Below are 27,737 nucleotides of genomic sequence, written 5' to 3'. Positions count from 1 at the left end.
TGTGAAATACTTTGTAAAAACATATCTAAATTTAGCAAATTTTAGTACGGAATATCCCTCTAAATCTGAAGATTTGGAAAATACAATCATTTACTTTTTGAAAGTAAATGCACTTCAAAAAATACATTTATGAACAATAAAATAGCAGCAATAAATAAAGCAGTAACATAATGTCAAATAAATATATATATATATTTTAGGAAAAAACAACAAAAAAAGTTAAAAAAAATGCATCAATGAATATGTGTCTTAAAATGTAAAATAAATATAAAAACACAAGCATGAACTTTACTGGAAATAAAATGAGTTAAATGAATGGAGATAATGGGTAAGTTATCGCAATTTAGCTGAAACGTCATTTAGACCTTAAAAGGTGAATAACAATGTTGGAAATAACTGAGGGCACAATACAGTAAAATACTTTATATATAATTTTAACAACAAATAAACTGTTGCAAGACGACATTTAAGTAACTGTGGCATCTGCAGAGTAAACCAGAAAGTTCGTATCTTTTTGTATGAAGTTTTGACTGGTAAGTTGTCAGAGCTTTTTCTCCACCTAGTGGTCATTTTGTAAAACTACACCCTGAGTATGTCAACCTCATGCTTAAACTGAGACTAAATTTCTGTTAAAACAGCGGTGAAAACAATTAAAAATATAAACCTTTTATGCAACACAGTCGATATTTTCCAAGGAAGAATGATGTGTGTGTGTGTGTGTGTGTGTGTATATATATATATATATATATATATATCTCAGTTAATAGATGTACAAATCTGGTGGATATGGCAACTGAGATTACAGGAAGTGGCAGTATTACTTTTGGAAAGCATTTTATGTGTGCAAATCAATTGACTTGCAATTTTAAAAATAAATAACTAAAAATCTGAGTTTTCAGCAAAGATTAAACTTTAACCCCACCAGGCATCTTTGGAACCAAGTGAAAACGTTTTGAGTCGAAACGCTGCAGAAAAACCTAAGTAAAGCTCCAGAGTATTTGTGTTGAAGCTGCGGGCAAAAAAATGAGTCATCAGTCCAAATAATTTACCTAAACAATATTTTAATGATGTTAATCATCAGTCCATATATGTTAAGAGTGTTAACATGATCATGAGAAACAGCCTCCAACAGTGTCACAAGTGAAGTACAGTCAGAGGGAGACGATTTTAAATATCCATAGAAAGACAACACACTCAAAATAGAATTACTTCATTGAACCGTTTTTTTTTTTTTTTTTCTTTTTTCCTTCTGTTTTTGTCGTTTGTTCACATTAGTTACAAGACTTTAACCGGTACTGTATTTACATAGTGCAAAAGAAGAAAGAAAAACACACACACACATTAGCTTTCAATTACCACATCAAAACACTTTGATGAAAGTCATTACACACGCACACACACACAGCGTACCTTTAATTAAACCAGAAATACTTTCATTATTTCAAAGCATGAAGTATACAGACAACCCCCCGGCACACGGCCTCACATGTTGCATTTACATCCCTTAATAGTCTGATTATTGATCAGATACCATTATCAAATTGGATTCCGACTGTTCACATGTTCAAAGTATTAAATGGCTTTAAAAACAAGATGATTGCCTTTTCTTTTCTTTTTTTTTTAAATACAAATCTGAATTTTGGTTTTTCTTTTTATGCCTGTATTTACAGAAATATGTCCAGAAACTTATGTTAGACTGGAAACTTCTTATCTTTACTGGTGCTTGAAGTTTGGTGAATTAAAAACAAACAACAAAATAAAACTGCTTATTAAATCTGGAAGAGCTCCACTGTGATTCATTTCAGTGAAGCAGAAATTGATATCAGGGGAGCTATCAATGCGGTTCGGTTACCAGTAAACCGGTAAATTCCCAAATTTCCTAGACGGTAAAGTGGGAGTAAATCTCAAGTGTTTATAATAGAAGAGTTGTGTGGACGACAACCTCTTTCCCTTTGGGGGAAAATAAACACTTAAGAAAACAAATAAGGATCACTTTTCTTTCTTTTTGTTTTTCTTTATGAAGCACAGGTCAGGGATTTTACATTTCCAATTCATTGGAAAACCTCTAACACTTTCACACAAGGCAAGATCAATATGACAAACCATTAAATGCTTTAGTAGAACCACCGAGACAAGGTTATATTCACAAATCCTATTTTGCTTCTTAGAAGTAAAGTTATTCAAATAATCTAGATACAGAATGAGACGCTCGTTGTTTAGACGTTAAAAACACTCTGGAGACTGATGGATGGGAGGGAGGAGCCGTTTTGGTTCCAACACAAAGCCTCCCCGACACTTTTGAAGCAGATGACAAAACCGACTAGGTAGTAAATGCAAATCTCTCTATCCCTTGGTAAGCAAAATGAACGGGGGGAAAAAAAGAAAGAAAGAAAGAAACAGCGTATTTAATATACAGATAAAGCCAATGAAACAGCAAAGTAAGTCGAACGCATGAGTCTGTAAAGCGCACACACACGCAGACGAAATACATGTAGAGCTGTAAACCTCTTCAGAGCTCTGGATGAAGAAATATCCCCCAAACTCCGCGTCGCTCTCAACACTTGCTCCCAGAAAAAGTCTCCGTAAAGAGTTCAGCTTCAGAGGTGAAGGGAAAAAAAACAAAAAAAAAAAAACAAAGATCAAGTTTCTCCCACACTCTGGATTCAAGTGTTGCAGGTTCTGGGTTGAAGAAGGGAGGGGCGTCCTTGCTGTAGTGTGAGGGGTGGTTTGGTCTGCGAGCTGGTCAGATCCTCTGCGACGTGTGTGAATGTTGGTCGACGGGTTGATTCCTGAGATAATGCCTGGTGTCAGGGGTAACACACGGAGGAGACGGAGGGATGGAGAGTGAGCGAGAGGAAACACTGGAGTGGCTTCAGGCTGAGGCTTTCTTCGCTTCCACCTGTTCTTTTTCCTCCACCTTCGGCTCCGCGACGTCCGCCGAGTCCAGGTCGTCCTCGTCACCGCTCTGCCCCCTCTCCTCTTCGTCCTCCTCCTCGTCCTCTTCCTCCTCCTCTGTACTTTCCTGGCTTTTCCCAAGGTGCAGGTTTTCCAGGGTCTTTGACACCCAGGAATCGATGCGACTGCTCAGGGTGGGCACTTCGACAGAAATAGGTTCTGGAGTGTAGTCTTCCTCCTCTTCGTCCTCCTCCTCCGCCTCCTCCAACATCCCAGGGACCAGGGTGGAAGTGGTGGAGGTGATTGAGGAGGTCAGCGGCCCCCTGCAGCTCCCGTCCAACGATCCCGTCTCCGTGCTCTGAGAGGCCAGCTCCAGCCGGTCGTCGGCCCGGACCTCATCTCTCTCGGTGGGACCCTGCGTTGCGGGGCCCGTCCTGGGCTGGGGGGCGGTGGAGCCTTGAGGGACGCTGCTGCTGCTGGTGGTGGTGGTGGTGGTGGCTGCTGACGTCTCACTGCTGTTACTCTGGGAGGCTGCGGAAGCCGCGGGGCGACACGGCTCCGTCTCTACAGGCTCCAGCGCATCTGACGATTCCATCATGCTCCTCCAATTCGTCTCTGAAGGAAAAAAATAACAATTTGTGGTTGTATTTTTTTATTATTATTCATTTAGTTTTAAACAGGAAAAGAAGAAAAGAAAAATCGGGCTTGTAATCGGTTTTACAGCGAGTTCCTGCTCTCCAGATACCCAACATCACATTAGTATACACTACACACACACACACACACACACACACACGATAGGTTACAAAATTTAAGAAAAGCAGCGTTTACACTATGAGCACCTAACGGTGATTACAAAAGTAGGTGTGTAGATGGGACTTTATACATAGAAAAATTGTCTATGGCTGTCACAAAATATTTAGAATCAGACATTAAACCCAACAAATCTATTAGAAAAACTGCAAATGTGCCAAATGTCAATGTAACAGTCATGTTTTTAGGATATTTCCCCTTTTCTGGGAATGAGAAGAGATGGGACTCCAATTGTAAACGCTGCAGTAACCTCAATGCGTCAGCAGGTGGCAATAGCGTTGAGAAGCACACCAAAAAATTCAAACCTAAGATGACTGAGAATGTGTTCTGCATTTTAGTATACTCTGTCCTGACCAAAAAGAAATGTTTTCTTCCTGTCACCTTGTGAAGGAACACACTTTTTTTCCTCTATTGGATTAGTTCTGGCTCTTCTGTGGGGATTTGGAAATTCAGGAGAAGCTTCATCATTTCAGCATTATTAGTCTGACAGGGTGCTCGCCTGTTTCAGATAGTTCAATTTAAATCCCTTTAAAGATTTTTTAAGACTTCTAGGAATGAAATGACACTTTACCAGATCCATATGAAAATTTTAATTAAAAAAAATAAAAACAATTTATTGTCATCGATTCTTCACGGGAATCAACTGAAAAATAAAACTTGACTAAATTAAATTTGAGACCTCGGACGAAAATCTAGTTGTTTTTAAGACCTTTTAAGTTCTTAAATTCAGATTTTTCAAATTTTAGCTTTTTTTTCTTCTTTTTTAAAGACATTTTAAGACCCCACGACAAACCCTGCTCTGACAGAGACTCAGATTTCCTGCAAAACTCCAAATTGTGAACAGATATCTAGCTAAAGACAAGAGCATAAAAGTAAGCATAAAATTCAAACATAACCCAAAAAGCTATGGGCCAGATATGAAACATGAGCTCACCATACTCTTTTTCATTGACCTCCGAGATGGGCTCAGAGAAAATGGAGCAGAAAGAGATGGCGGAGGCAGCTGAGTGGTTGCGTGAGTGGCCCATGTGATGTGGGACCTTCTTGTCATTTTTCAGAGCCTCCTCAGCCTGCTCCTGCTCCAGGGCAGACACCATGTCCTTGTAGGCCTTCCTCGCCTCTTCTGTCAGCGACACCAGACGATTGAATAGACCCTGAGAGAAAGAAAGAAAAAAAAAAAGGACAGCAAATAAAAAAATAATAATCATCACAAATAATCCTGTTTCCAGGGTCTCTGAAAAAATTGTTTTAGTCCAGAATAATACTGCAAGAGAAACGTTGAGAAATTAAGGATTTTAGAGCGATAGCGATGGCCTACCTCGGCCCCAGAGTAGTTAAAAATTCCCACAACACTAACAGGCACCAGCTTGTTGACGCAGCGTCCGAGAGCTTTCCTGCCCAAGGCAAACACAAACGGGATCTCTTGCTCCCTTGCCATGGCGATCACATTATACAACGCTTCATCCAAACCACCTGCAACACATAAAACAGTTGGAACCTCAAATGGCCTCAACAACAGGGTGCAACAACACAGTAATTTGGCTCAGGAGCATTCAGTACCCATTACACTGCTGGGTTTGGAATCCCTTTGCATGCGACCAATTATTCAAACACCTGGTATTAAAATTATTTCACGACTTTTCTAGTCATGATTTTTGGACTGAGAGGGAATTTCTCTCTGCAAACATCCACACTATTGCAGCTTAGCTAGCATGCAGTCACATTAAAAGGATTTACTTCTGTCAACGGAAGAAAACGACCCTCAAATTATTGACTGAATTTATCCCTTTTGCTTGAGCGTGCTACGCGTCCCGACTGTCACCTTTAGCTTGGATCTTCTCGCAGTTGGGAGAAATGATGACACACTTGATCTTGTGCAGCTTCATGTGCTTGGTGACCTCTCTGAGGCCCATGACCAGCCGACGTTTAGATTTGGCTTTGGTGGGGTCTTTCTGGTAGACCCGCTCCTGGAAGCGAACCAGCTCCTGCAGCAGCAGAGTCACGCTCTCATCGATCTCCTTACTCAGGACTTGGTTACAGTACCTACAATGAGGCGGGGCGGGGGGAAAGGTTATAGGTCATTGCTACGTTAGTGGTAAAGCCTGAAATAGTCACCATAAAGGACGAAGCTGCCTAAGATAATCTCAGTATTTAAGGAAAATGTATAATTCAAGAGTTGATCTTTGAACTTTTTAACAAAACAAATGTTTTTCTCCAAACTGCTGCCTGGCTGCAGACCCCATTAGTGCATGAGATCACATTGCATAAGTCAGCTAAGTTTAGCGCCATCTGATCAAGTGTCAAATCCAACGTGGCGGATAAAAGCTTCTGCGTCAAATGAGCAGAGTTATAAAAGGTTTCACTCTAAAGTTAGACAAATTTTCTGTCTGGTTTCCTGTTCAATGAATATCTGTTTATGGAAACATTTTGTGGCATGCCAGTCCAACTCTGCACCTGCGTGTGCTAATGAGCCGACTCGGCCAACCAAGTCCACTTCACTTCATGCTGCTTCAATCACATTTTATTGTGACGGTAACGTCGATATCTAAATGAATGCGTTATAAATGAGACGCACTCGTAAACAGGAGTTTCTAAACACAAACTCCTGGGGGTCGCATGGAAACGTTAGTTTCCACTGTGACATTTTAAACAAAAGGGTGTAACAGAGTTTTTCTTTGGAGAAACCAATCATGACCGAAAAAAAGTTTAATGCTATTTTCGTCAATATTCTGAAAACCTATAAAAATTAAACAAATAAATAGGAGCTTTATAGTACGTATTTTTGTTTTGCTACAGGTGTATCTTCACAGACACTTTAAATGGCTAATATTTGCTAACATTTCATGTTGATTTAACATTAACTTTTGTTCATTTTTTTTCTCACAATTAACAAATGTTAATTTTGTTAAACTTTTGTTTGTTAATTACCAAGAGTTTCTTTTTTCACAATTTACAGAAGTTGTGAAAAAAGTAGCCGTCATAGTGACTCTAATAAAGTGCAAATAGAAACAACAGTTTTAGACTTAAGCAAATTAGCTGCTAAAATAGCTTAAGAACCATCCTCGTGCTTTTACGTCAGGTTTTCAAGCCAAACTGTGGTCGTTGTTTTGCAGCTGGTAAAGAAAGCTCACACAGCTGCTCAAAACAAAAAACAGAGCTAACTGCGTATGTTTGCTGCAATTCATTTCAGAATGAATTGCCATTTTCAGAAAGAGGAAATGCCTTCAGCCTGACGGTAAAGCACAACAGATAAAAAAAAATTTATCTGAAATATTCATCAAAAGGTCAACATGGTGTGATGTGAGGATTCAGCGTCCTGGCAGCTGGATCTCAGAGGAGGAGCTTTGGCCACAGAGGCCTTCTGGAGACTTTAAAAGAAAAAGAAACAAGCAGCTAGAAAGCGGTGGGTTGGGACAAAGGGCCTTTAAGTGAAAGCATGGAGGAACAAAGCTGTGTTTGAGACGTCAGGCATCCAGTTTTGCTTAGCGCTAGACGTTTGTGCCACACTCTACAATTCTTTATTGTCCTTTCCCACCCATTAAAGCCACCCCACTGCTTCTCACAGCCAAGGTGTTTTTGGAGTGGGACACGGATTTTGCTGAACCAACAAATTCTGCCCGCCGCATAGTGAATATTTCCATCCATTAAAATACCAGAGGTTGCTAATAACATTTCCACGTGGGGTCGGAGCAGGGCACTCACTCTCTGAAACGCCGGCTGTGGATCTTGGTGATGGCGTTCGAAGCCATCGGGCTGCCGATCCCGGAGCTGGCAGGAGAACCCTGTGACACCGGGGTGATGCTGTACGGGGAGTTCTGGCTGGCCGGGGACAGGGAGCCGTCGCTGGGGACGCTCAAGCCGTTTTCTGTCACACGAACCACCAGCAGAAACGTTTTATTAAAAACATTTCGACTTAAAAAAACTTAAAAAATTAAACATTACTGAAACCTCTATGCAACTTTCAAACCTATATTAAGATGAGTTTGTGGCAATAGTTGCATGTAGTTTTATAATTACTTAAAATGTGTAACATGCAAGATGTTTTACAGAACCACTTGCAAATAATGATTATTTTAATAATCAATTAAACTATCAATTATTCTGATGATTAATCAGATTTAAAGAAAGGCACATTTGAGATTTTTTTTTTATCTAACCACTTGAGCCTTTTTTAGAGAATCTCAAAAATACACTGAAATATGCAAATGAAGTAAATTCTTCTTAAATAAGAAAAAATATTTTATAACACATCATTCCTTTACTAAATTAAAACCTATTTACAAAGTTTTTTTTTTTGTTGTTTTTATCTTAAATGCAAAATTGTATATCTTTTTGTACAATCTTAGCTTACTTGCTACTCTGACTATGTTGTTCACAATTCACAACATATTAACCACATTTTTTGGATTTCTCCAAATTATTCCTTTCTATGATTCGGTATCAACGCAGTAAAGTCTGCAGCATTTAGTCGAAGAGCAAGTTCCCACAGAACGAGAATGATCCGCGTACTGATGAGCTCACCTTCCTGGGACGCCGGCTCACGTGACAAATCATCGGTAAACTGGAGGCACTCATCTCCGTGCTCGTCAGGGCCTGCAGAGTCTTGCTCTGCACATGACTTTCCTTTCTTCCCCTCACGCTCCTTTAAGATAATCTAGAAACGCAAAGGAGGGAAAGGAGAAGATTAATCGACGTATAATTCCACAAGAAAAAAACAAGGACAAACAAGGTTTTATTTCTGTCAGCAACTGCAGATTATTAAATTTAATTTGCTAACTTTTTTAAGGGCAGTAGGGCGTTTCACTTTGGGAATTTCTCTCTCCTTCCCCCTCTTTACTCGCGGTGCGGTGGAATCCAGAGCGTTGTGTGGGGCCGAGAGGGCTTGCTGGTGACCCCTCAACATGGACGGCACGCTGGTGGAGCCTGAGCTGTGGAATGGAGTGGTTGTTCCAACTGGGCAGAGGATGAGAGAGAGGGAAAAAACTCCACAAGTTATTCTAAAATAAAGGACATCATGTGGAAAACTCCAGGATTAACCTGTTGACTTTATGTGATGTTTTTATTGACGCGTTTCATCCGCAAGTATTTTACAAATACCTGTAAAAGACAGTGGCTTCGTATTTGTGAGTTGTCTGGCCTTCATGGCCTGCTGTTGTTTTTCCAAAGCAGCCAACATGTCTCCCAAGTCGAGCTCAACTGAGGTTTTACTCTTCTTCCCCGCTGCTTTGGTGAACGCTTCCTGCAAGAGCACATGCTAAACCAATTAGAGGCCGCAGAGGAGCAAAACAATATTATTGCACGTGCGGCGCTGTGGATCAGAATGTTTCGTCCACACCTGCAATTTCTTCTGCTCCATGCTGATTTCAGAATACTCCTGGGCAGTGGCCAGGGCAGCTGCCAGGGCCTTCTTCCTCTGACTCTTCGCCCTCTTGGGAACGGAGGTAGTGATGGGAATGGGTGTCTGCACAATGTTGATTGGAGAGTTTTCTGGTAGGTCATCCAGCTGCAAAGCATAACCATGATGATCTTAGTCAGAAACACTTTTTTTTTTTTTTGCTACCGAGCAGAGACGTTGGGCACCCCGAGTCCAGAGCTCTAACTTCGAAGACGACTCAAAAGCAGAAGGCTTTCTCCAACACGATGAAAAAGACTCATCAGAGGCGGTTTTGGTTGATGTGATATTTGACTGTAAACCTACAGAGATGTGGAAAGAGATTTCTCTCACCAGATTTTTAGGCAGTTTAGGTTGTGTGTGCGTCTGCGCCGGTGCAGGCTCAGGTTTGGTGCTGCGTTGGACAGATCCTCCAGCTGCAAGATCCGGAAACTCATCCTCATCCTAGAAAATGCGCGGAGGTCGTTTCAGTTTAGTTATTTTTGAAACACAGAGGCTGAAATGCCTTTGTCTTGCTAAAATTCACACGGAAACAGACCAGTGCTTCATCTAACCTCAAAGTAAAGCGGCTCTGGAGTGAGATCCCCAACAGTGACCACTGCTGGCTGGACTATTTGCTCCGACTGGTTGGATGTTAAACGTCCCGAGTAACCATTATGGAAATCCTGGTGGGAAAACAGTAATTCAAGTAAATAAAAGGGTTTACCCATCACGACTTGTGGATCTACTCTGGTAAGGAGGGCACGATGGGGAAGGAAGTTAAGCTGACATAAAACTACAGTGATAACCTTCGTCGTTTAATTTAGATGCCGTGTAAAAACTTTACCAGTGGCAAGTTTCTCTGTTCAGGAATCTTCCTCTGATCGGCTCGGTGGAAATGGCCATTTCGGTCCCTCCAGTACTTCGGAGTGGCCTGAGATGCTACATTTACCCAGGTACCTGCTGGCAAATAAAAGAAAATGTTAAAGTACAAGAAAAATTAACATTTAGCAGTGTAGGTATTATTCCTACATTATTAAAAAAAAAAAAAAAAACACAAATCAGAGGGATTAAACTTACCTGTCACCACACCAGTTTCCACTCCCTAGGAAAACCGAGACATAAAATAATTTACATCTGCAGATATATGAAAATACACAGACGGCGTGAATGTAATTGTGCAAGAGTTCATTTCCTGCAGGGCTGACAGAAGTATGAATCTGATATGATGAGCATTTAAAAGGTTAAAACAATTTCAGATACAATTAAAAAAATGTTTATAAGATCCATAGGGAAAAAAAAATATTAAGCCACCTGATCTCATGGTTATCAATAGCCATTTTCTAGAATGTTTTGTTAAACATCTGCATTTTAAGGCAAATTTTAAAGTGAGATCTGCCAACGAGGATGTTTGTGTTGTCTTCTTTTGGAGATGTAACGCGTCCTAATCGCACACACTCACCTAAAACTACCTCTCTGATTTACTTAATATTTCGATAATCCAGGAGAGTTGCAGATGTTTTCACACGTGTGCCTCAGAAGATAAACAGTTTGAAGATTTTAGTATTTTGAAGAATTTACTCCCTCCTTTACCACAGGACGCTTTAAGCACACCGTGTTAAACTTTATTAATGTTAAAGCTAACAGGCAATTTGAGTTATAGGTAAATTTAAGCTGATCACAGTCACAAAAAACACAGCAACACACCAGGATGCACTGATCCGGGTTAAAGGATGGAGGTAAAAAAAGTTTTTTTTTATTTTTTTGTCTTCGGCCAAGCACAGAAAACTCAACATACCATCGGTGTAGCGGTGTTCTCTGGAGTTCGCTGTGCCACTCCAGTGGCCTGGTTGTGTTTGGGACTACAGTAGCCGCTGTCGCTGTCAATATCTGCCTCGCTGGCGCCCTGCTCGTTGTAGCCTTCAGCCGGGTGAGAAGCCCGTCTTCTCTTTGTTCGGTTTTTCCACATCTGTGGACTGACCTGCTCAGAGGCACAACGCCCCGTCGCTTCACCTGGGAAGTCTGAGGTGGGCGAGAAAAAAAAAAAAAAAAGATAAGCCTGTATTTTTCATTAAGAGACACAGACCCTGAAGACTTAGTCCAACTAAACAAACACTCAGAATGATTAACATTAATGGGGTTTGTGCACTTTTCCCCCCAGAGTAAAATTCAAGCACTTTTCAAGGTAGCTTTCAAACTTTTACACCACAACAGACAGGTTCAATTCACTGATATAGGATATAATTTATTACTTTTATTAATACAATCTTGTGATAGTATTCTATAATGCATGGACATGGTAAACAAATGTCTCTCACACAACCTATACACTTGACTGGACCAAGAACAAAAAACACAAATTTAGCAAACAATAAAAAATACAAAAATGAATAATATTGCTTAATGAAATGTAATACAAGCCAAACTTTATTTCAATTACACAGATCAATAAGTCATTGAGCAATTAGGAATAATAAATACTTATTACACTGAAATAATCCTAACAAATAGTGTCAAATTTTAACCTTCCTGTTAAAATTAAATGCTAAGAAAGAAGTAACAAAAAGATATCTCAAAATATTTCTAGCATTTAGCAGACAGGAATAATTTTTGGTAATTCTCTAAACAAGAGAGAAAAAAATGGTTGTGTCCTTTCATTGGGTGTATGAAAATTTCCATTGTAACTAAAGTTTTCTAAATTTAGGCTTTTAATTAAATGTTAGATTGCACTTCTCAAGCCCTTTCAAGGACTTGATTTACACAGAAATCAAGCACTTTCCAAACCTTGAAAACACCCAATTGAATTTCAAGCATTTTCAACGATTTCTGGCACCCGTACAAACCCTGCATTCAGAAAACCCCAGCTAAGATAAGCTATTCACATAAGGTCACTCTCCCAGCAGAGACTCGGTTGGTGACATCATGTGCTGCACACATGTTCCCATCTCACACTGGAATCTCAGCATTCCAGTTCTTCTAAAGGTTAAGCCGAAGCATCGTCAACATCGACAATAACAGTAAGAGCGGTGCCAGACACCGCTCTTACTGTTATTGTGTCCTTAGCAGCTGACAGGAAAAGCACTTTGTCATGACGTAAAAAGCAGAAATCTTTTAATAACCCCGGAATGTGGTCATCGCACGCTTCAGTCAGCAAGAGGACTGAAGACTAATCCTGGGCTCACATGAGATTTTCATGCACAGCATGATAACCATCAGGAAAAATATGACACAGGTAAATCAAGCCTTTACAAGCTAGTTATAAATTCTGGTTATCTGCTTGTGTAGCCAGCTTAGATTTAGCTGCTTAACAAATAAGTCACGTGAACTTTAGCTTTACATAAACTTTAATAAACAGTTATGGGCAGTGCTCCTTTAATTACCACCCAGTGACTGCCTGTGTAGGCCTGTCACGATAACAAATTTTGCTGAGCGATTAATTGTCTAAAAAATTATTGCGATAAACGATAATATTGTTTTGAGACCTTTTGACACTGATTTAATGGAAATGACTGCATGCTATTTCCTGCCATAGATACACTTTGTTTTCAAAAGACCACATAACACTGGAACTGATAAACTAAATAAACAAAACAACCAAAAACAAAAATAAAATGGATTCTCAGTCTCCATTAACAAAAAATGTACTTTAATAAAAACTAAACAACATAAAGCCTAAGTGAAAATAAATACGGCATTCAACCAAAAGAGTGCAGATCATGAAGTCTGTAAACTGTATTGGCCTTCAGTAATCACTAGATTTAAATAGAGAAGACGGGCACATCTGACTACCTAATGCAGTAGTTCATACTACACGATTCCCCCCGCCCCCCTATTTTCTCCTTATCACAATCTTAGATCGTTGGCCGATCTAAGATTGTCGCTGGTGATTTCGTAACCGATCATCCCGTAGTGTGACGTAGATCGTCGTGGCCGCTCCGATCTAAATAAGGGGTTTTCTCCAACTGGGAGCTTAACGCTGAATGTATCAGGTAGCCAATCAGAAAGCGCGGATTCTCCTCCGTGCTTTCTGAGGGGAAAGTCCAGCGGAGATGATATGTGGAAACAACATTAATGTTTATTCAACGTTTCGTGCAAAGAATATAGAAATGACAAGGGGAGGAGTTGGAGCCAAATTGCTACCGCAGATGATAAACCTGGTAAGTTTTCAGCTGTTCTTTGTTACCGTGACATAAATAGGTTATAATGATTTTCATTCAGTCAGGACTTTACGCTGACTCTAGCCAAATGCATCACAGGTAGATTCTAGCAAAGCATTGATTAATGCCTGATTTTAAAATTAGTTAACTGGACTTGTAGCCATTATTTTGTGCCCATGTGGCTGGACACCACACGGCACGACGAACCCGATCGAACCGTAATACCTAGAATTTCTGTCGGCTAATGATGGTCTCTCAGGTTTTGAAAATGGGCCGACAACTCTTACTGTGCGCTGGACATTACACTAAGGAAATAGAAGGGAGGGTCAGTGCAGAGCACCGGAGCTCAGCCTTTTTCATTCAGTGTCATCAACAGAAAGAAAAAACGGCAGGAAGAGACGATAAAGCCGATAATTAAAATGAGGTCGATAGGTTTAATTTATCATGCGATTAATTGATTTATCGTTTAGACAGGCCTATGCCTGTGTTTCCAAACAGCTGAATTAGTCATTTTTCCTCACCAAGGGAAATGTGTAATCCCTCCTTCTGCCAGCTGACAGGTAGTGCACAGCAACAGTCTGCATTCTGGACTGAAATGGACTTTGTGTGTACTGGACGACATAATTCGGGGTAGGATTTAATAAGCATTTGCTTCTCCCTACTCCCTTTTGAACCAGATTTGATTATTTTGTACGTTTGATTATTTGTGTTTTCTCCTCATTTTATTTCTCTGTTATTTTACATGTTTGAAATAAATAAAGAGAGGGTGAGGTGGAGCTACATCACGACGTGATGTGTCCAACCAACATCTCTGCTGCATTAGTGATATTCAAACTAACTTTTACAGCAAAGCCTCCAAAACATAAAAGCAGTTGTATTCTAAAATAAGCGTCATAATTGTCGTATTGTTCTTACCGGTCTGTTGAGCTGCGTCCACCAACATAACAGTCTTGGTCCGACCGTCAGGTGTTAATGTGCACACCTCCTTTTGCACGGCAACGTTTCTAGTTGGGGGCCGACGACCTCTTGGAGGCTGGCAAACGCCTAAATGCGGCTGCTGGAGGAAGTGGAAAAAACAGATGTTAGCCGTCCGTTAAAGCTACAACCAAACGGCCTCGATGCAGCAGCAGAGTGAGTGGAAAAACCATGTTGAAGCTCCAGACCTTAGTAAGAACATTCGATCGGGGAATGCCTCTCCCTCTCTGGCCGGCCATACCATACGTAGGCCCCAGCGGCAGAGGCCTTTCACCGACATCCGCTGACACGGGACTGACCACCCCGGCTTGCACTGGACCGGCGTACGTCCCAGGGAAGGGCTGGTAGAAGCCCATCACAGGAGGGCATGGCGCAGGCATGATCTGGTAGTAAGCGTAGTCGTTTGAGACGGGAGGCTGTGGGGAAGACAAGATGGGGTAGGCCAGGTATGGACCTCCAGGGCTGGGGTTAGGCTGCGGCCAGCGCAGCTCCCCTCCATTGTACATAGGATGCTGCCTGTAAAGAAGCAGACAGTGAATGTCCCGGTTGGTGATTTCACTAAACACGCAAAACTGAACTAACTCAAGTCCAGGCTGAACAAGGCCCAGATTCCTTTAGCCAGAGCGGTTTGACATGCATGATGTTTTTATGTTTGGTTTGCTCCAAGCATGCAACACAGTAAAGGCAAACGCTGATAAAGATCAACGTGACATTTCCACAGCCTCTGTCTGCTATAGTGGGCATTTCCTTGCATTCAAATAGTGGGAAAGGAAACAAAGAAACGGATGCGTGCAGGATACAGACGATCACTGCGGACAAAGGAAGAGTCGATGGAAACATTACAGTTTACTTTGGCTCAAAATAAACACCAAAACTGGTGAGGCGTCCAGTTCTAATTGGAGAACAGAGGAATCTGGTGGTTCTGACAAAGTATGATGTCTAAAAAAATATGACAATAATTCAGTTGTGAAACATAACATGGGGGACACAATGTTCTGCTTTCAGCAAACCACATTGTGAGAAAACGTGAAATCAAATTGTCTTTGGTCAGCCATTTTAGGACTTATAGAGTTTGATAAAAATGAAATGCACGTTCTGGTGCTTTTTCACCCCTCCACAGTGAAAGCGGCGCGGTACCTGTTGGGTTGGTTTTCCTGGACGAAAGGGTAGCAGGTGATGAGGTAGCTGGGTATGGGTGCAGCCTCCACCCCTCCGCCGCCTCCTCCTATACCGACGCCTCCTCCTCCTCCTCCGCCGCCGCCGCCCGCCTCGCCGGAGAGACTCATGCTGACCAGTGATCCTTCAAAACCTTTCCTCTGTGGGATAAATGGTTCCACTTCAGGTGAAAGCTTCACATCCTGCACAGACGCAAACGAGCAACCGTTACTGCCGCACGGTGTGCGAAGTCGAGCAATCGCGGCTGCCAAGATGCATCTTGAGAAACAAACAGCTGTAAACGGCAGAGATCGGCTCGTCAAGCTGCTGCCGGGATATCGGCGAACGGCTTGGAGAGGAGGGATCTTTTTCGTGGCAGCACCCGACTCTAGAGAGGTTATGGCCTCCTGTCACATTTGCCCGTCAAGGGCTAAAGTAATAAACCTCGACAACAAAAAGGTGAAGAGCTAATTTACAGTGCTGGGCAAAAGTCTGAAGGCAGCCTGCAAATATTTACACTTGGACTTATTTAATCCAAGTGTAAAGTTCTTTCAAAGCTGGGTCGAGCATTAGATTCCCAAACTTTCTGGCAGAATTTCAAAGTTCTCAGTCCTTGATTTTTTTTTTACCATTATAGTTTAGTAAAATACATATTTTGTATTTTTTTTAAATAAATATACAAATAATCATTACTGTCATTACTAAAAGACCATCAATCCAGATATTACTAACATTGGTGGCAAAAGAAACAAAAATGTGTTAAAAATGATTTGATCTTATTTGATAGTGGATCAAATTATCACTATATTAATTTATATCTATCAAAACTGATCAGTGGTGAGAAAATTATCAATTCAGTTTATAAAAAAACTTTTTAAAAAATTGAAAATATTATGAACAAAAGTAACTAAGGAAAATCTTTAAAACCCCACGAAGAAATTTGAAGGACCCTACAGAACTAGGCTCCTTTAACATTTGAATTAAATAAAATTAAGAAATACAAACGTTGCTCTGTCATTAATATGCGTTTGTAGTCTGTCGTTAAAATTATTTTAAGAGATAAGAAAGTTGTTTTTCCAAAGTCAGCTTACATGATAACACTGCACCTCAGAGACAATCAGTCCCCGGACCTTTAGGTTTATAACTTTAGTGTGGTGAGCTGATCACAGCTGGAGGCATATTTACTCTTAGCGATGCTGTCACTTTACAACCCTGCTTGTCATTAACCATAAAAAAGTCACATGATACAAGGGTCACAATTTATTTTTTCCATTATGACATAATACTTTTTTTTTCCCCATGACGCATCACTGACAAAAGTTCAAACCAAAACTAAAAACAATGCCTAAAAGCATCTGACAGGAGGAAGTTCTGGCTTTAATCAGAGCAAAATATTCTTAGAAAACTCTTAGCCAACCTACATTAATCACATCTACTGTTTTTTCCACAGAAAAAGTAGATTATCATTTTATTAGAAGTGAATGAAATACTCTCTAATCTCTAAAATACAACACCAAGACAGTGATAAATGCCAACTCTGTAATCATTTTCTTTCCCCTCAGAATCATAAGACTCTGTTTTAGACTGACGTGCTAACTCCGACATGACGTCGTCTTTGTTGTAAAAAGTTAATGACTGCTCGCAGCAAGAAAAAAAGATAAATACTTTGAATGCTCTTCTTAATTATAGCTGTTACTTAGAAAACGGAATCAGCCAATGACAACATTGGCAGGTCGAAGGTTTATATTAAGAACAAACGCTGGGAAAATGGGCCACACATTTCTGATTGATGCATTGCTACATTATGACTAAGGGTCCTAAAAGCGAATTACCTCGTTAAGAGAAGTTGGTTTGCTTTATTTCTGTAATTATTTTTAAACTCGCAAAATAAAGCGAAGAACAAGAAGAAGAAAAAAAACCCATCTAATTATGCCAACTAATCATTGCCTTTGCCAGCGAGGCGAAAAAAAACATCAATCCAGATTTTAGTAACCTTAGTTGGAAAATGAGCTGAGTTTTTTTCTCCTTAATCTTTTTAATTAATTTTTATTATTTGTTCCTTTTATCCTTGGAACATTTTCTCTCTGAGCGCTCTAGTTAATGACAAGCCTTTAAACAGACGTTACAAAGTAATCACCTGATCCGAAAATCAACGGTTTTGACATCTGGAAGCATCGTTTGTTATCTCCCAACACCCTTTGCTCTACATCATGGTGGCACTTGTTGTCAAACTGTAATTTGCCATTTCGCAAAGAAAGAAGAGGTGACAGGGTTCAGCGTACAAAGATGTCCCCTTTCTCTGAAACCGTGGTTGTGGTGGATGAATGGAGTTTCAGTGCAGCCACTGGATGTTGCACAGACAACTATTGTCTCCCACTGTTGGTGTTTGTGGGTGGTTTCTTCACTTTCCCCTTAGGTGACTCTGAGACCTCAACCCGTCCAGTGAATATAGAAGTCTACCAGATCACTCAGGAGGGCCAAATTACGTTTAAAAACTGAGATTTCTTTTTTTTATTTAAGCTTCTCAAACCCAACACAGCAGTAATAGTCTTCAAATCCAAAGTATTTAGCAGTGCAGTAGCTCTGGACTTGTGCGATCTTACACTGTTGCTGATAGTGTGCCGCTATAGGATTAAGTGTGAGAGGATAAGGCAGGCACTGCATCACAGGATTAGCTAATTATCCAAAAGGACACAACATGGACTTCTCATTTTAATTCTGAAAAAAAATAAATAAATAAAACACAGGGCATACATAGACAAGCATGACCATAGACAGATATGTGGAGGAAAAACCAGAGGATTCATCTTTCCGTTCAACCATGGGTGGATCAGTACGTATGTGTTAGATAGAGGGAGGGTCGCTGAGAAAAGCTGCGATTGTTAAAAAGGACAATGAGGTCAGACCCAGATGTGCATCCGTTTGGGATGACAGAACCAAGCTAAAACGACCGGGCGTCTCTGATCTCACCAGCTTCTGTTTGTCCAAGCATTCATCCTGAAACCATGGGAGAGTATCTGATTTTACACTGAAATTGAGCTATGTGTGTGCAACACAGCGTACTACAGCTATGTAGACAGTTTTTTTGTTTGTTTTTTTTTTTTTTTACAAAAAGAGCTGACACCTATCATGGCATTGTAACAGCAGTTAGGTTTTTAGGGCAGGATTAAATATAAAATAAAGTAGATTACTTCCTTAAGTGCTTAAATCACCTAGTGCCACAGTATCTATGAGTCCTGTTTGCTTCTTGTAATCCAGACTGCTTTCTAAGATCCTTGTGCCACAGGTTATTAGGGTTTGGAGATTAAAACTCTACATGTCATTACTGTTATTGGTGTTGTTTTAACAAATCTAAGAATCCTTAATCCTAATGTCTGCAGACAACGTCAGAGGTACTAATGTGTTTACTGCTTAATTCACTCAAGTCAGCCATTTATGTAAGACGTGAAAGTTCATTTAACACGACTCGTTTGACCAGCTGTGAGTCATGCAACACTGCTATGTAAGGATTTTAGTGGCAGGTTAAATTGAAGCTTTGGCTTTTAAACAGGGAGGAAAAATCCGATCGCAACCAAAGTGAACTTTCTGCATAGCTGAGAACTGCAAAGGAATGACAGACATGCAGAAGAACCAGACATTCCTCTCCTGATGGTCCACGCACTGAAACGTCTCCGCCTCTCTTGACATCAACACTCATGCATACGCTCCTTTCTGACAGAAACCTTCCAGATCTGATCTGTCTACATCTAGAAACTGATACAAAAGCGAAGCAAAAAAAAAAAAAAAGTATATATAACGAGGTTACACCAAGAGGCAACCGCGTCTTATGACAGCAGAGAGATATTAAGTTAGCTTCTGCTAGCCAACAACGTTAGCCTGCAACCACGGCGGAATAAAACGCAAAGGAATGCGGTTATAATTATTTATGGTAGTTTGGTGACATAAACCAAGCACAAACACAGTGGCTAAATAATAATACGGCGTTGCGGGTTCGTAAGATACCATTAATGCTGTTTTTAGGTTAGCTTATTTAGCTGTCGCCTGTCTCAGAAAACACCAAAGCCTATCTCTCGGCTAGTATCGAATAAGATTCAAGAGGGCATTTGAACGCAACAAAAAGTGACGACGCAGTTGTTGTTATTAACAACAGTGGTTGTTTTTTGGGCAACTGCAAAAAAGTCTAAATTTCGGCCTCGATAACCCAAACTAACGTTGCCCCGTTTCTTTCCACAGGCTAAAGCGTTAGCTGAACCCATCAAAAACAGAGCAAAATAAACCGTACCTTAATGTCACCAGCGTCCATGTCAGTCACCGACTCCGCCACAGATCGTCATTGATCACTATGTGGACACTGTCAGGACGGAGCCCATTTTAGTTTCTTCATTGTAAATAATATCAACCACTAAAGCCTAAGAGCGACTCGCTGTTCCCACGAGCTCCACCGTTAACTGTTGCTGCTGCGTCAGCTGCGAGCGTGAAGCGCTGTCTCTGGCTACAAAGGGAAAACTGCTGTCGATGAGGAAATGGGAGGGGCTCAGCATCATTTCCCAGCCGGGGAGTCAAACAGAGAGCCGGCGAGGAGGAGTTTGCGCTTCAATTCAAGCTGTACTTGACATGCAGGATATTAACCTACTAATACACATTGCAACCCGCTTACATTCAACTAAAACATTCACACTTTAAGGCAGATATAAACATAACACGGTTGTTTGGATGCCGTGAATTATCTAACACTTTTCATACTTAATAAACTTAGCTAAGTCATATCCTATACAGTGCATTTGTCAACAGTTAATGACGTGCTTAACCAAATTCGCACAGAGTGGTGTTGCATGACGTTACAAACACCTTTCTGCGCCAGTAGACGGTTACCCCCTAACAGATAAACTCCCCCCTCGCCGTTTGTCACCGCTCCCACCCAAATCATTTGGCGGCTGACTGTGAAGGAAGGGACCCAGTTATCTGAAACGGAAGCTGTCAAACTTTGGATATATATAATCAGAATTACATAAATAATTCAGACCTCGCACCATTTACAGACATTAAGATGTTTCAATGTGTATTCCATTTTCATAAGTACGAAATCACCCATGAAATTTTTAGGTGCTTTCTAAGGCTTTAAGTCTACTTAGTACGTAATTTAGCTATGTAGTAAAAGACCGCAAGAAAAAAAAAAAAAAAAACATAACTTAGTTTTGTGATGCAAGAACAAACTCAACATGAAGTTAGATATATAAAATTCTAGTTTCAACTAGGCCTTACTTAGATAAAAAAAAGTTTCAAGAGTGAATATCTCATTCGTAATTCCATATTTATCTTAGGACACATTTTAAACCTTACTGCTACCCGAAAGCAGCTCAGACCTTTTATAGTGCCGAGGGAAATCAAGTTTATTAACAGGCAACAGTATACATTAAAATGTTGTGTACAGACTTTCATACACATTTGAACTTTTTATACAACCAAGATATTTGTCTGCTGCACCTGAAAGATACGGCCAATCAACATAAAAAAAAAAAAAAGAAAAACAAAAAAAAAGAAAAACAGGAGTCTGTGATTTCCTCTCATCAGAACAGAAAGAAACATGTTCCTGGGGTTCATGGAGTCCTCGTGAAACTGATGCATTCTCAAAACCCGAGCTGTGTATCTCGTCTGAGCAGATTTACTCGTAGAAGCACATAAGCATACGTTATGGATGTATTCAAACATGCCATTTTCCTTTGTCTCTTTATTCGATATGCCATCATGTGAGCTTGCTAACAATGGCTTGGTTCAAGGAGTTGAGCTGATTTGTCCATTTGTCTAACGCTGTGTAGCGAGCGCCTCCTCTTTTCTGGTAGTCCAGTTCTAGAAGCTGGTTGACCTGGTCGATTCGTCCATGGATCGTGCTGTGGAAAAACCAAAAAAAGATTAATGTTTAGTTCATTTACAGGCAGGGAGTTCAGGTAAATTTATCATCACAAATAGAACAGATGACAAGAAATCAGTTGGCATAAACAAAAGGAAAGTTACATTAAAGAGGTGCTTTCACTTCCTACTGTCTCATTTATTGTTCATTTTTACAAATGAGACATTACAGCTTGAATATGACGCTGTATGATGATGCTGAAAAGGTGCATATGGTCTGCAACACTGCTTGCATAATTAGCACAGATCAATATAACATGCACACAAATGGCAGAAAAGAAAAGAACCTTGCACATAGCATCACACTGACTTCACTGGTTTGCGTTCCCATGATGCATCCTGCTGCCGTGTGTTTCCAGGTAAACCAATGTTGCAAATACGCAATTTATTTAGTTTTTCTTCTGAAAGTATTACATTTCAGTCTTCCAGTAACTAATGTAATATTTCCTTACCTTAATTTCCTGAACTTCCACTGCACTTGTCTGAAACCCTTTCTGAAAAGGAATGTTTAAGTCCTAAAAACGAGCAATTAGGCCTTAATTACCGGTGAAACAATTTGCACCGCTCAACTCTTACAGGTCAAGGGATTCAAACTATGAGGAAACATTGCTATTAACAGGAAAGCAGGTGATTTTTTTTTCTTCTTTTGTGCTTGTTCTCGGCACACAAAGGCCAAACTTACTTATCCAAGATGCACTGCACCAGCAAACTCTCCACGTCGCACACGTCAATGTTTAACTCCTGAAACAACACAGAGCAGACATGTTCTCAAACCGGTTAAAGATGTGTGAGTAATCACAGAAAAGCAGCACATGAGTGGTGCTACATTGTAGACACTCTGTAATGTCAGAGACAGGGTAAACAAAACATCGAATAAATCATCATATGAAGACTACAATTCTGGATTCCTGTATGTAATCTGTAAAAAATAAATGTTTGAGTAAGTAGATAAATCCGAGTTCACAAGTAATCATTTGGTCAGGTAGCCATAAGTTTGAGTGTTTGACATAAAAATAAATAAAAAATAAAAAATCTATCAAGTCCTAAAAGCAAGTAATGGTGCCAAAAAGTAGGCACATATTTTCAGACTCACCTTAGAAATGAAGGGGATGTGTATTCTTGTGTATGGTTTGATGAGTTTGATAAGGACTTGAGTTCTAATGTTACGCAGGAGCTCTGAAACGTCACATAACATCACATGTTTTAACGACTGCGCAGGCAAAGCGACTGCGGTCACGTCCTCTACTCACCCTCTATGTGCTCTCTAATGAACGGGTCGTCCATTATGTTGCTGTGATTTGTCTTCAAGATTTTCTCAAACTCGGTGATGTCATTGTTCTGGTAGGCGCTGAAAATAGAAAACAGTCTCGGTTGTTTAAATAATTCCCATGTTTCTGGGATCTCTGGGACTTCAGTTCCCCTTCCCAGCCACCCCGAAGGTCATCAGACATATTGCAAAATATTATATAAATATTTCTTCTAAACTCTATTCTTGTAATAGCTTTGGGTTTCCATTCTTAGTTTCTTGTTTTATCTTATTAAATCTTAGCAATGTTCACGGACATACTGACAGTATCTGGTATCTGTGTAAACACTGGAACAAAAGCTTGCAAAAAAAAAAAAAAAAAAAGGAAGCAGGAAATGTGTAAAAGCTTCACATTTCTACAAATTCTATAAAGTGCCTGGATAAAGAACTGTTCGGTCATTTGCAGGGAATGATTTTAGAAACATTAATGTCCTTGCTGAAGCTAAGCTATAGATGATTTTCACAGAGACAAGAAAAACTGCTCACACTGGTTGTACAGAGCTTACAGAAAAATTCACATCCCTTACGTGTTTTCATGTTTTATCTGATTTAACAACATAAAGCAGCAAACAGCTAAAGCAGAAGGAAAAGGTGCGTTGGTTTTATTTTATCAAAATCTAAAAAGAAAGTGGTGTGCACACATATTCACCCCATTAATAGGACAACTTTTTAAATCATAATTTTCATAGTATCGCAATAAAAGGGACTGAGTGCATATAGACATCACACTTCCTTTGCATATTGATTGTTTGGGATATTTTTCACAAGAAGTTTTTAAATCTGGTATTTTAAAAAAAATATATATATTTCACATTCATCTGTTGCTCTGCATCGAGTCTGTCTGAAAAAGTTCCAATAAATTTGTTAGCCGGAATGTGAAAAACCCAAAAGAGTGTAAATACTTTTGCAAGGTGATGCAAATGTGGCACGGTGAGCATCTGACCACAATACAAAACCTTTGCATGTGACACATTGATTCATATCAACTTCTCTTCTTATCATTACAAACATATTTCTCACCGAACTTGCTTCACTCTTAGGCCATTGTCTAAAAAATAATTGCGATAAACGATAATATTGCTTCAAGACCTTTTGACACTGATTTAATGGAAGTGACTAATAATGCATGCGATTTCCTGCCATAGATGGATACATTTTATTTTCAAACAAACACATAACACTGGAACTGATAAACTAAAACAAAACAACCAAAAACAAAAATAAAATGGACTCTCAGTCTCCATTAACAAAAAACGTACTTGAATAAAAACTAAACTTAAAGCCAAAGGGGAAATAAATATTGCATTCAACCAAAAGAGTGCAGATTATTAAGTCTGTATACTGTATTGGCCTTCAGTAATCACTAGATTTAAATAAAGACGGGCACATCCGACCACCTAATGCAGTAGTTCAGACTACACGATTTTTTTGCCCCCATTTTCCCTTTATGACAATCTTAGAACGTTGGCCGTTTCAAGACTGTCGCTGGTGATGTCATAACCGATCATCCTGCAGTGTGTGGTGTGTTATGGTGGATCCTTGTGGCCGCTCTGATCTAAATCAGGGATTTCCCCCAATGGAAGCATCAATGCAGCCCTTGAATGTGACAGATAGCCAATCAGAAAGCACGGATTCTCCTCCATGCTTTCTGAGGGGAAATTACGGAGGGGAATCCCAAACAGCTGATATGTGGAAACAACATTAATGTTTATTCAACATTTCGTTCAAAGAATATAGAAATGACAAGGGGAGGAGTTGAAGCCAAATTGCTACCGCAACCCGGTAAGTTTTCAGCTGTTCTTCGTTACCGTGAGATAAATAGGTTATAATGATTTTCATTCAGTCAGGACTTTACGCTGACTCCAGCCACATGCATCACAGGTAGATTCTAGCAAAGCATTGATAAATGTCCGATTTTAAAATTAGTTAACTGGACTTGTAGCCATTATTTTGTGCCCATGTGGCTGGACACCACACAGCACGACGAACCCGATCGAACCGTAATACCTAGGATTTCTGTCAGGTTTTGAAAATGGGCCGACAGTCCGCCAACAACTCGTGTAGTGTGTGCTGGACCTTGCACTAAGGAAGAGCACCGGAGTTCAGCCTTTTTTCATTCAGTGTCATCAACAGAAAGAAAAAAAGACAGGAAGAGACGATAAAGCCGATAATTAAAATGAGGTCGATAGGTTTAATTTATCGTGCGATTAATTGATTTATCGCGACAGGCCTATTCACTCTTAACATTTCTTAGAGCAACATGTATAACAAAAGAAGCAAAACTCTTTACTTTTTCGTGTGAAGTGTGAGTTCAGCAGAGTCCAAGATCCACATCTACTGTCTAGAATTCTTAAAACTTGTCTAAATCTCAGTAATTATTCCAAATTTATCAGTCAATATTAACATTTCAGCCCTCTTATTATGGTTACGCATTCAAACATGGACACTCACCTTACTAAGTTTGTCATAGCTAGGATCTCTGGGTCGTTTTTGTATGGTTTGGCCTTAGGGGGAGAAAAAGAAGAAGTTAAAATTTGCAAAAAGTAAATGTTAAAGTACACTTTATTACCCTGATTAGAATAGTTTCTGCTGGGTTTTAAAACAAAGTTTAAACTGTATGGTCAGATAGTGCAATCATTCCAGCTCCCACTTGCATTATTTAACTGAAGCTAAACATAACCTCCACACCTCTTGAGAATCGAAAGGGTTTATCCCCGACTTCATCAGCATGTTGGCCAAGACCAGGTACTTCAGGCACGTCGTCCTTCGTGGGCTTCCAGACTCGTCATAGTTTTTGAAGGCCTCGAAAAAATCCGTGTGCGCTTTCTCGAACTCGCCCTCTCTTAGATGCATCTTCCCTCCACACTCTGGCAGGGACCAATCGGAGACGAGTTATTCCACAAACAGCAAAATGTTACAGCGCACGCAGCTCAAGTTATTGATTTATTTTGCTTTTTTTTTTTAAAAGAGAGCTAACCTCGAATAACTCCCATTATGAGAGGGTGAGGGATAGCAGACTTAATGTGAAGCGACTGCTCATACAGCGCTTTCAGTTTCTTGTTGTTTTTTTGTGCAGTGTACATTTGGATTTCCAAAGCGTAGATCTCCAGCAGCTGTGTGCCTTTTTTCAAGTCATCCTCTCCATCATCTGTCTGTATTTAAATACAAATATGCATCAATAAAGGAATGTCTACTTAATCAGTCAATGTAAGAGTCAGACTTGCTCTGACCTTAAGAGAAATATTATTTCATGCACAATATTATTTAGATTTATTACCTGACATGACTGGTGAAGTTGCCTAAGTATCTTCTGAAGTTTTCCATACTCTTCTCTCTCCAAGTACAGCTTTCCCAACTAAAGAAATGAAACAAAAAGGATTTGTAGAGCACATTTTACTAGCAAATGGTTGTGTACGACTGAGGATCGATGCTTCTGTACCTTTGTGTTGGTTTTAAACCACAATCTGTCATTTTTTGCATCCTTCAAAGCCTCCAATGTGGTTTCATAGAACTCCTGCAGCAAGTCCATCTGTGTTCAGAAGGGCAGCAATTTAAGATGCACAGCAATGCAAACAGCAAAAACGAGACAGAGTAGGAAAGTGATCCAAGTGCATCTATATTTTTGCAAAGATTGGCTGCATACAAAATTATTGAGATCTTTGCAAAAGTCAATATGCAAATATTTTTCTCTTTTTAAATAATAAGTTGACACATATCCATCTGATACTGTAGAACCATACCTGTTTAGAGGTAGAAATGTAGTCCAAAATGGAGTTGATAGACTTTTCTGAGTAGTTCCTGGTAACAGCACTTCGGATGTATGTAAGGAGCTGCTTGTACCTGTTCATCATTTCTGGAAAATTGGTCTATGGTGTTGAGAAAAAAAAAACAAAAAAGACCATGACAACAACCCTGATTTAATTGAAATAATTCAATTAAGCATGCGGTACATGACTTACCAACTTAAAGTTGATTTTTATCATCTGCTTAAGAGCTTTGAAACCCCATTCTCCCTTTTCTCCCTCTAGTTCCAGTACCTGTACAGAACAAACATGAAGAAGTCTATGCATATTTTGTTCTAAAAACACACGTAAATAGCAGATTGCCTTTAAGGAGCTCAACTGCACCTTTTGGAAACTGCTAAGTGCTGCTTTGGGATCGTCCTCCTTCAAGGCTTTGGAGTTGTAGTACTGGTTCTCCAGGTCCACATTTGGCTCTGAATTGCTGTCCTCTGAATATTCCTGAGTTTATAAGAATCGGTATTCATCAGGGTATCAAACTATTCCCTTCATGAAGCAGAGGTAAGCATGGTAGGTTCATTGGCTAACGTGCAGTTAGCTAACAACATGACTTCGTAACTTGCTCAGTGATCGCCCTAAAATAAACTATCGTAACGCGACGCATTTTCTCAAGCACCTCTACCAATGACAGCGTTAATTCTTGATGATATTTCTCTTATATTAGCCTTTACCAACAATAACAATAACACTAGCGGGAAGCTAACGTTATTTATATACTGACAGCTTCACGTTAGCTAAGAGCTAAAGCTAACTAGCCCCGTGCTGTCGGGACTTTGGTAACAGCTCTCAGCGGATAAACGATGAAAATTTAAAAGTCAAACAGGTGATAATAATCTTAATTACCAGGTCGTAATCTTCTTCATCATCGCACATGAAATCATCTTCCATATCAGACATTTTTATGGGGTTTCTTGTCCTTTTTCAGGGACAGTCAGCAGCCGAGGCCTGTGGTATGTTTTGCAGAGAAGTGGTGAGGAGGTGCGGTAAGAAGCAAAGACACACTTTCTGCCATAGATGGCGCTATTGCACCGCCTCAAGTTTCCTCAGATGATTTTTTTTTCTTTTTTCTGGCTTCTCCAAAAACTCATGGTCAAACATAACCAAATCAAATTTAACCAATTCGTCAATACATATTTTTGTGTGTCATAGTAATTCATTTAAAAACATACTTAAAAATAAAAGAACTATCCGTGTTTGGTTCAGTATGTCAGTTACGTATTGAATAAACAATTCATTTATAACTTGGTAATAAAAGTTTTAATTCATTTTGTTAAAATTATGTAATAATTTCAAAATATATTGAACTTTTCAAAATTGCTTATACTTCAGTCCATCATTACATAATATAAAACCATATA

General features: G+C 39.8%; 2 protein-coding genes across 5 annotated transcripts; both read right to left on the bottom strand.

Annotated features, from left to right (window-relative positions):
* Nucleotides 1-1,041: 1,041 nt before the first annotated feature.
* Nucleotides 1,042-19,874, bottom strand: secisbp2l (SECIS binding protein 2-like). Of its 4 annotated transcripts, none has more exons than XM_014968843.2 (18): nt 19,649-19,874; nt 15,349-15,569; nt 14,400-14,727; nt 14,152-14,293; nt 10,878-11,101; nt 10,160-10,184; nt 9,927-10,042; nt 9,655-9,765; nt 9,434-9,544; nt 9,044-9,211; nt 8,806-8,947; nt 8,486-8,661; nt 8,230-8,362; nt 7,411-7,573; nt 5,531-5,751; nt 5,027-5,181; nt 4,643-4,862; nt 1,042-3,510 (listed from the first exon to the last, which is right to left on the bottom strand). In XM_014968843.2, the coding sequence occupies exons 1-18, from the start codon at nt 19,667-19,669 to the stop codon at nt 2,873-2,875; spliced, it is 3,315 nt and encodes a 1,104-aa protein (XP_014824329.2). In that variant the 5' UTR covers nt 19,670-19,874; the 3' UTR covers nt 1,042-2,872. The 4 variants fall into 4 exon arrangements, with proteins under 4 accessions (XP_014824329.2, XP_014824331.2, XP_014824330.2 ...); XM_014968845.2 differs by having other exon boundaries at nt 9,927-10,039; XM_014968844.2 differs by having other exon boundaries at nt 14,152-14,290.
* An 856-nt stretch (nt 19,875-20,730) lies between these two features.
* On the bottom strand, nt 20,731-27,404 carry cops2 (COP9 signalosome subunit 2). The gene is made up of 13 exons (XM_014968848.2): nt 27,223-27,404; nt 26,707-26,820; nt 26,539-26,616; nt 26,320-26,445; nt 26,019-26,108; nt 25,857-25,934; nt 25,557-25,731; nt 25,268-25,446; nt 25,031-25,083; nt 22,524-22,621; nt 22,367-22,449; nt 21,956-22,014; nt 20,731-21,254 (listed from the first exon to the last, which is right to left on the bottom strand). The coding sequence occupies exons 1-13, from the start codon at nt 27,274-27,276 to the stop codon at nt 21,110-21,112; spliced, it is 1,332 nt and encodes a 443-aa protein (XP_014824334.1). The 5' UTR covers nt 27,277-27,404; the 3' UTR covers nt 20,731-21,109.
* Between the last annotated feature and the right edge of the window lie 333 nt (nt 27,405-27,737).

Source organism: Poecilia mexicana, unplaced genomic scaffold (assembly GCF_051168715.1).
Source record: "Poecilia mexicana isolate PSO_F unplaced genomic scaffold, ASM5116871v1 scaffold_3, whole genome shotgun sequence".
NCBI classification, from domain to species: Eukaryota; Metazoa; Chordata; class Actinopteri; order Cyprinodontiformes; family Poeciliidae; genus Poecilia; species Poecilia mexicana.
Note: the sequence above shows the minus strand (reverse complement) of the source record. Positions and strands in the feature narration are given on the sequence as shown.

What these genes read in the sequence shown, in the direction of transcription:
- secisbp2l (XM_014968843.2), bottom strand. Translation starts at nt 19,669, where the DNA reads ATGGACGCTGGTGACATTAAG. An exon ending in CAGGAAAACCAACCCAACAG is followed by an intron (nt 14,728 to 15,348) that starts GTACCGCGCCGC and finishes GCTTCTTTACAG; the next exon opens with GCAGCATCCTATGTACAATG. An exon ending in GGACGCAGCTCAACAGACCG is followed by an intron (nt 11,102 to 14,151) that starts GTAAGAACAATA and finishes CGCCCACCTCAG; the next exon opens with ACTTCCCAGGTGAAGCGACG.
- cops2 (XM_014968848.2), bottom strand. Translation starts at nt 27,276, where the DNA reads ATGTCTGATATGGAAGATGATTTCATGTGCGATGATGAAGAAGATTAC. An exon ending in AACTTCACCAGTCATGTCAG is followed by an intron (nt 25,732 to 25,856) that starts GTAATAAATCTA and finishes ATTTAAATACAG; the next exon opens with ACAGATGATGGAGAGGATGA. An exon ending in GCTATGACAAACTTAGTAAG is followed by an intron (nt 22,622 to 25,030) that starts GTGAGTGTCCAT and finishes TTCTATTTTCAG; the next exon opens with CGCCTACCAGAACAATGACA.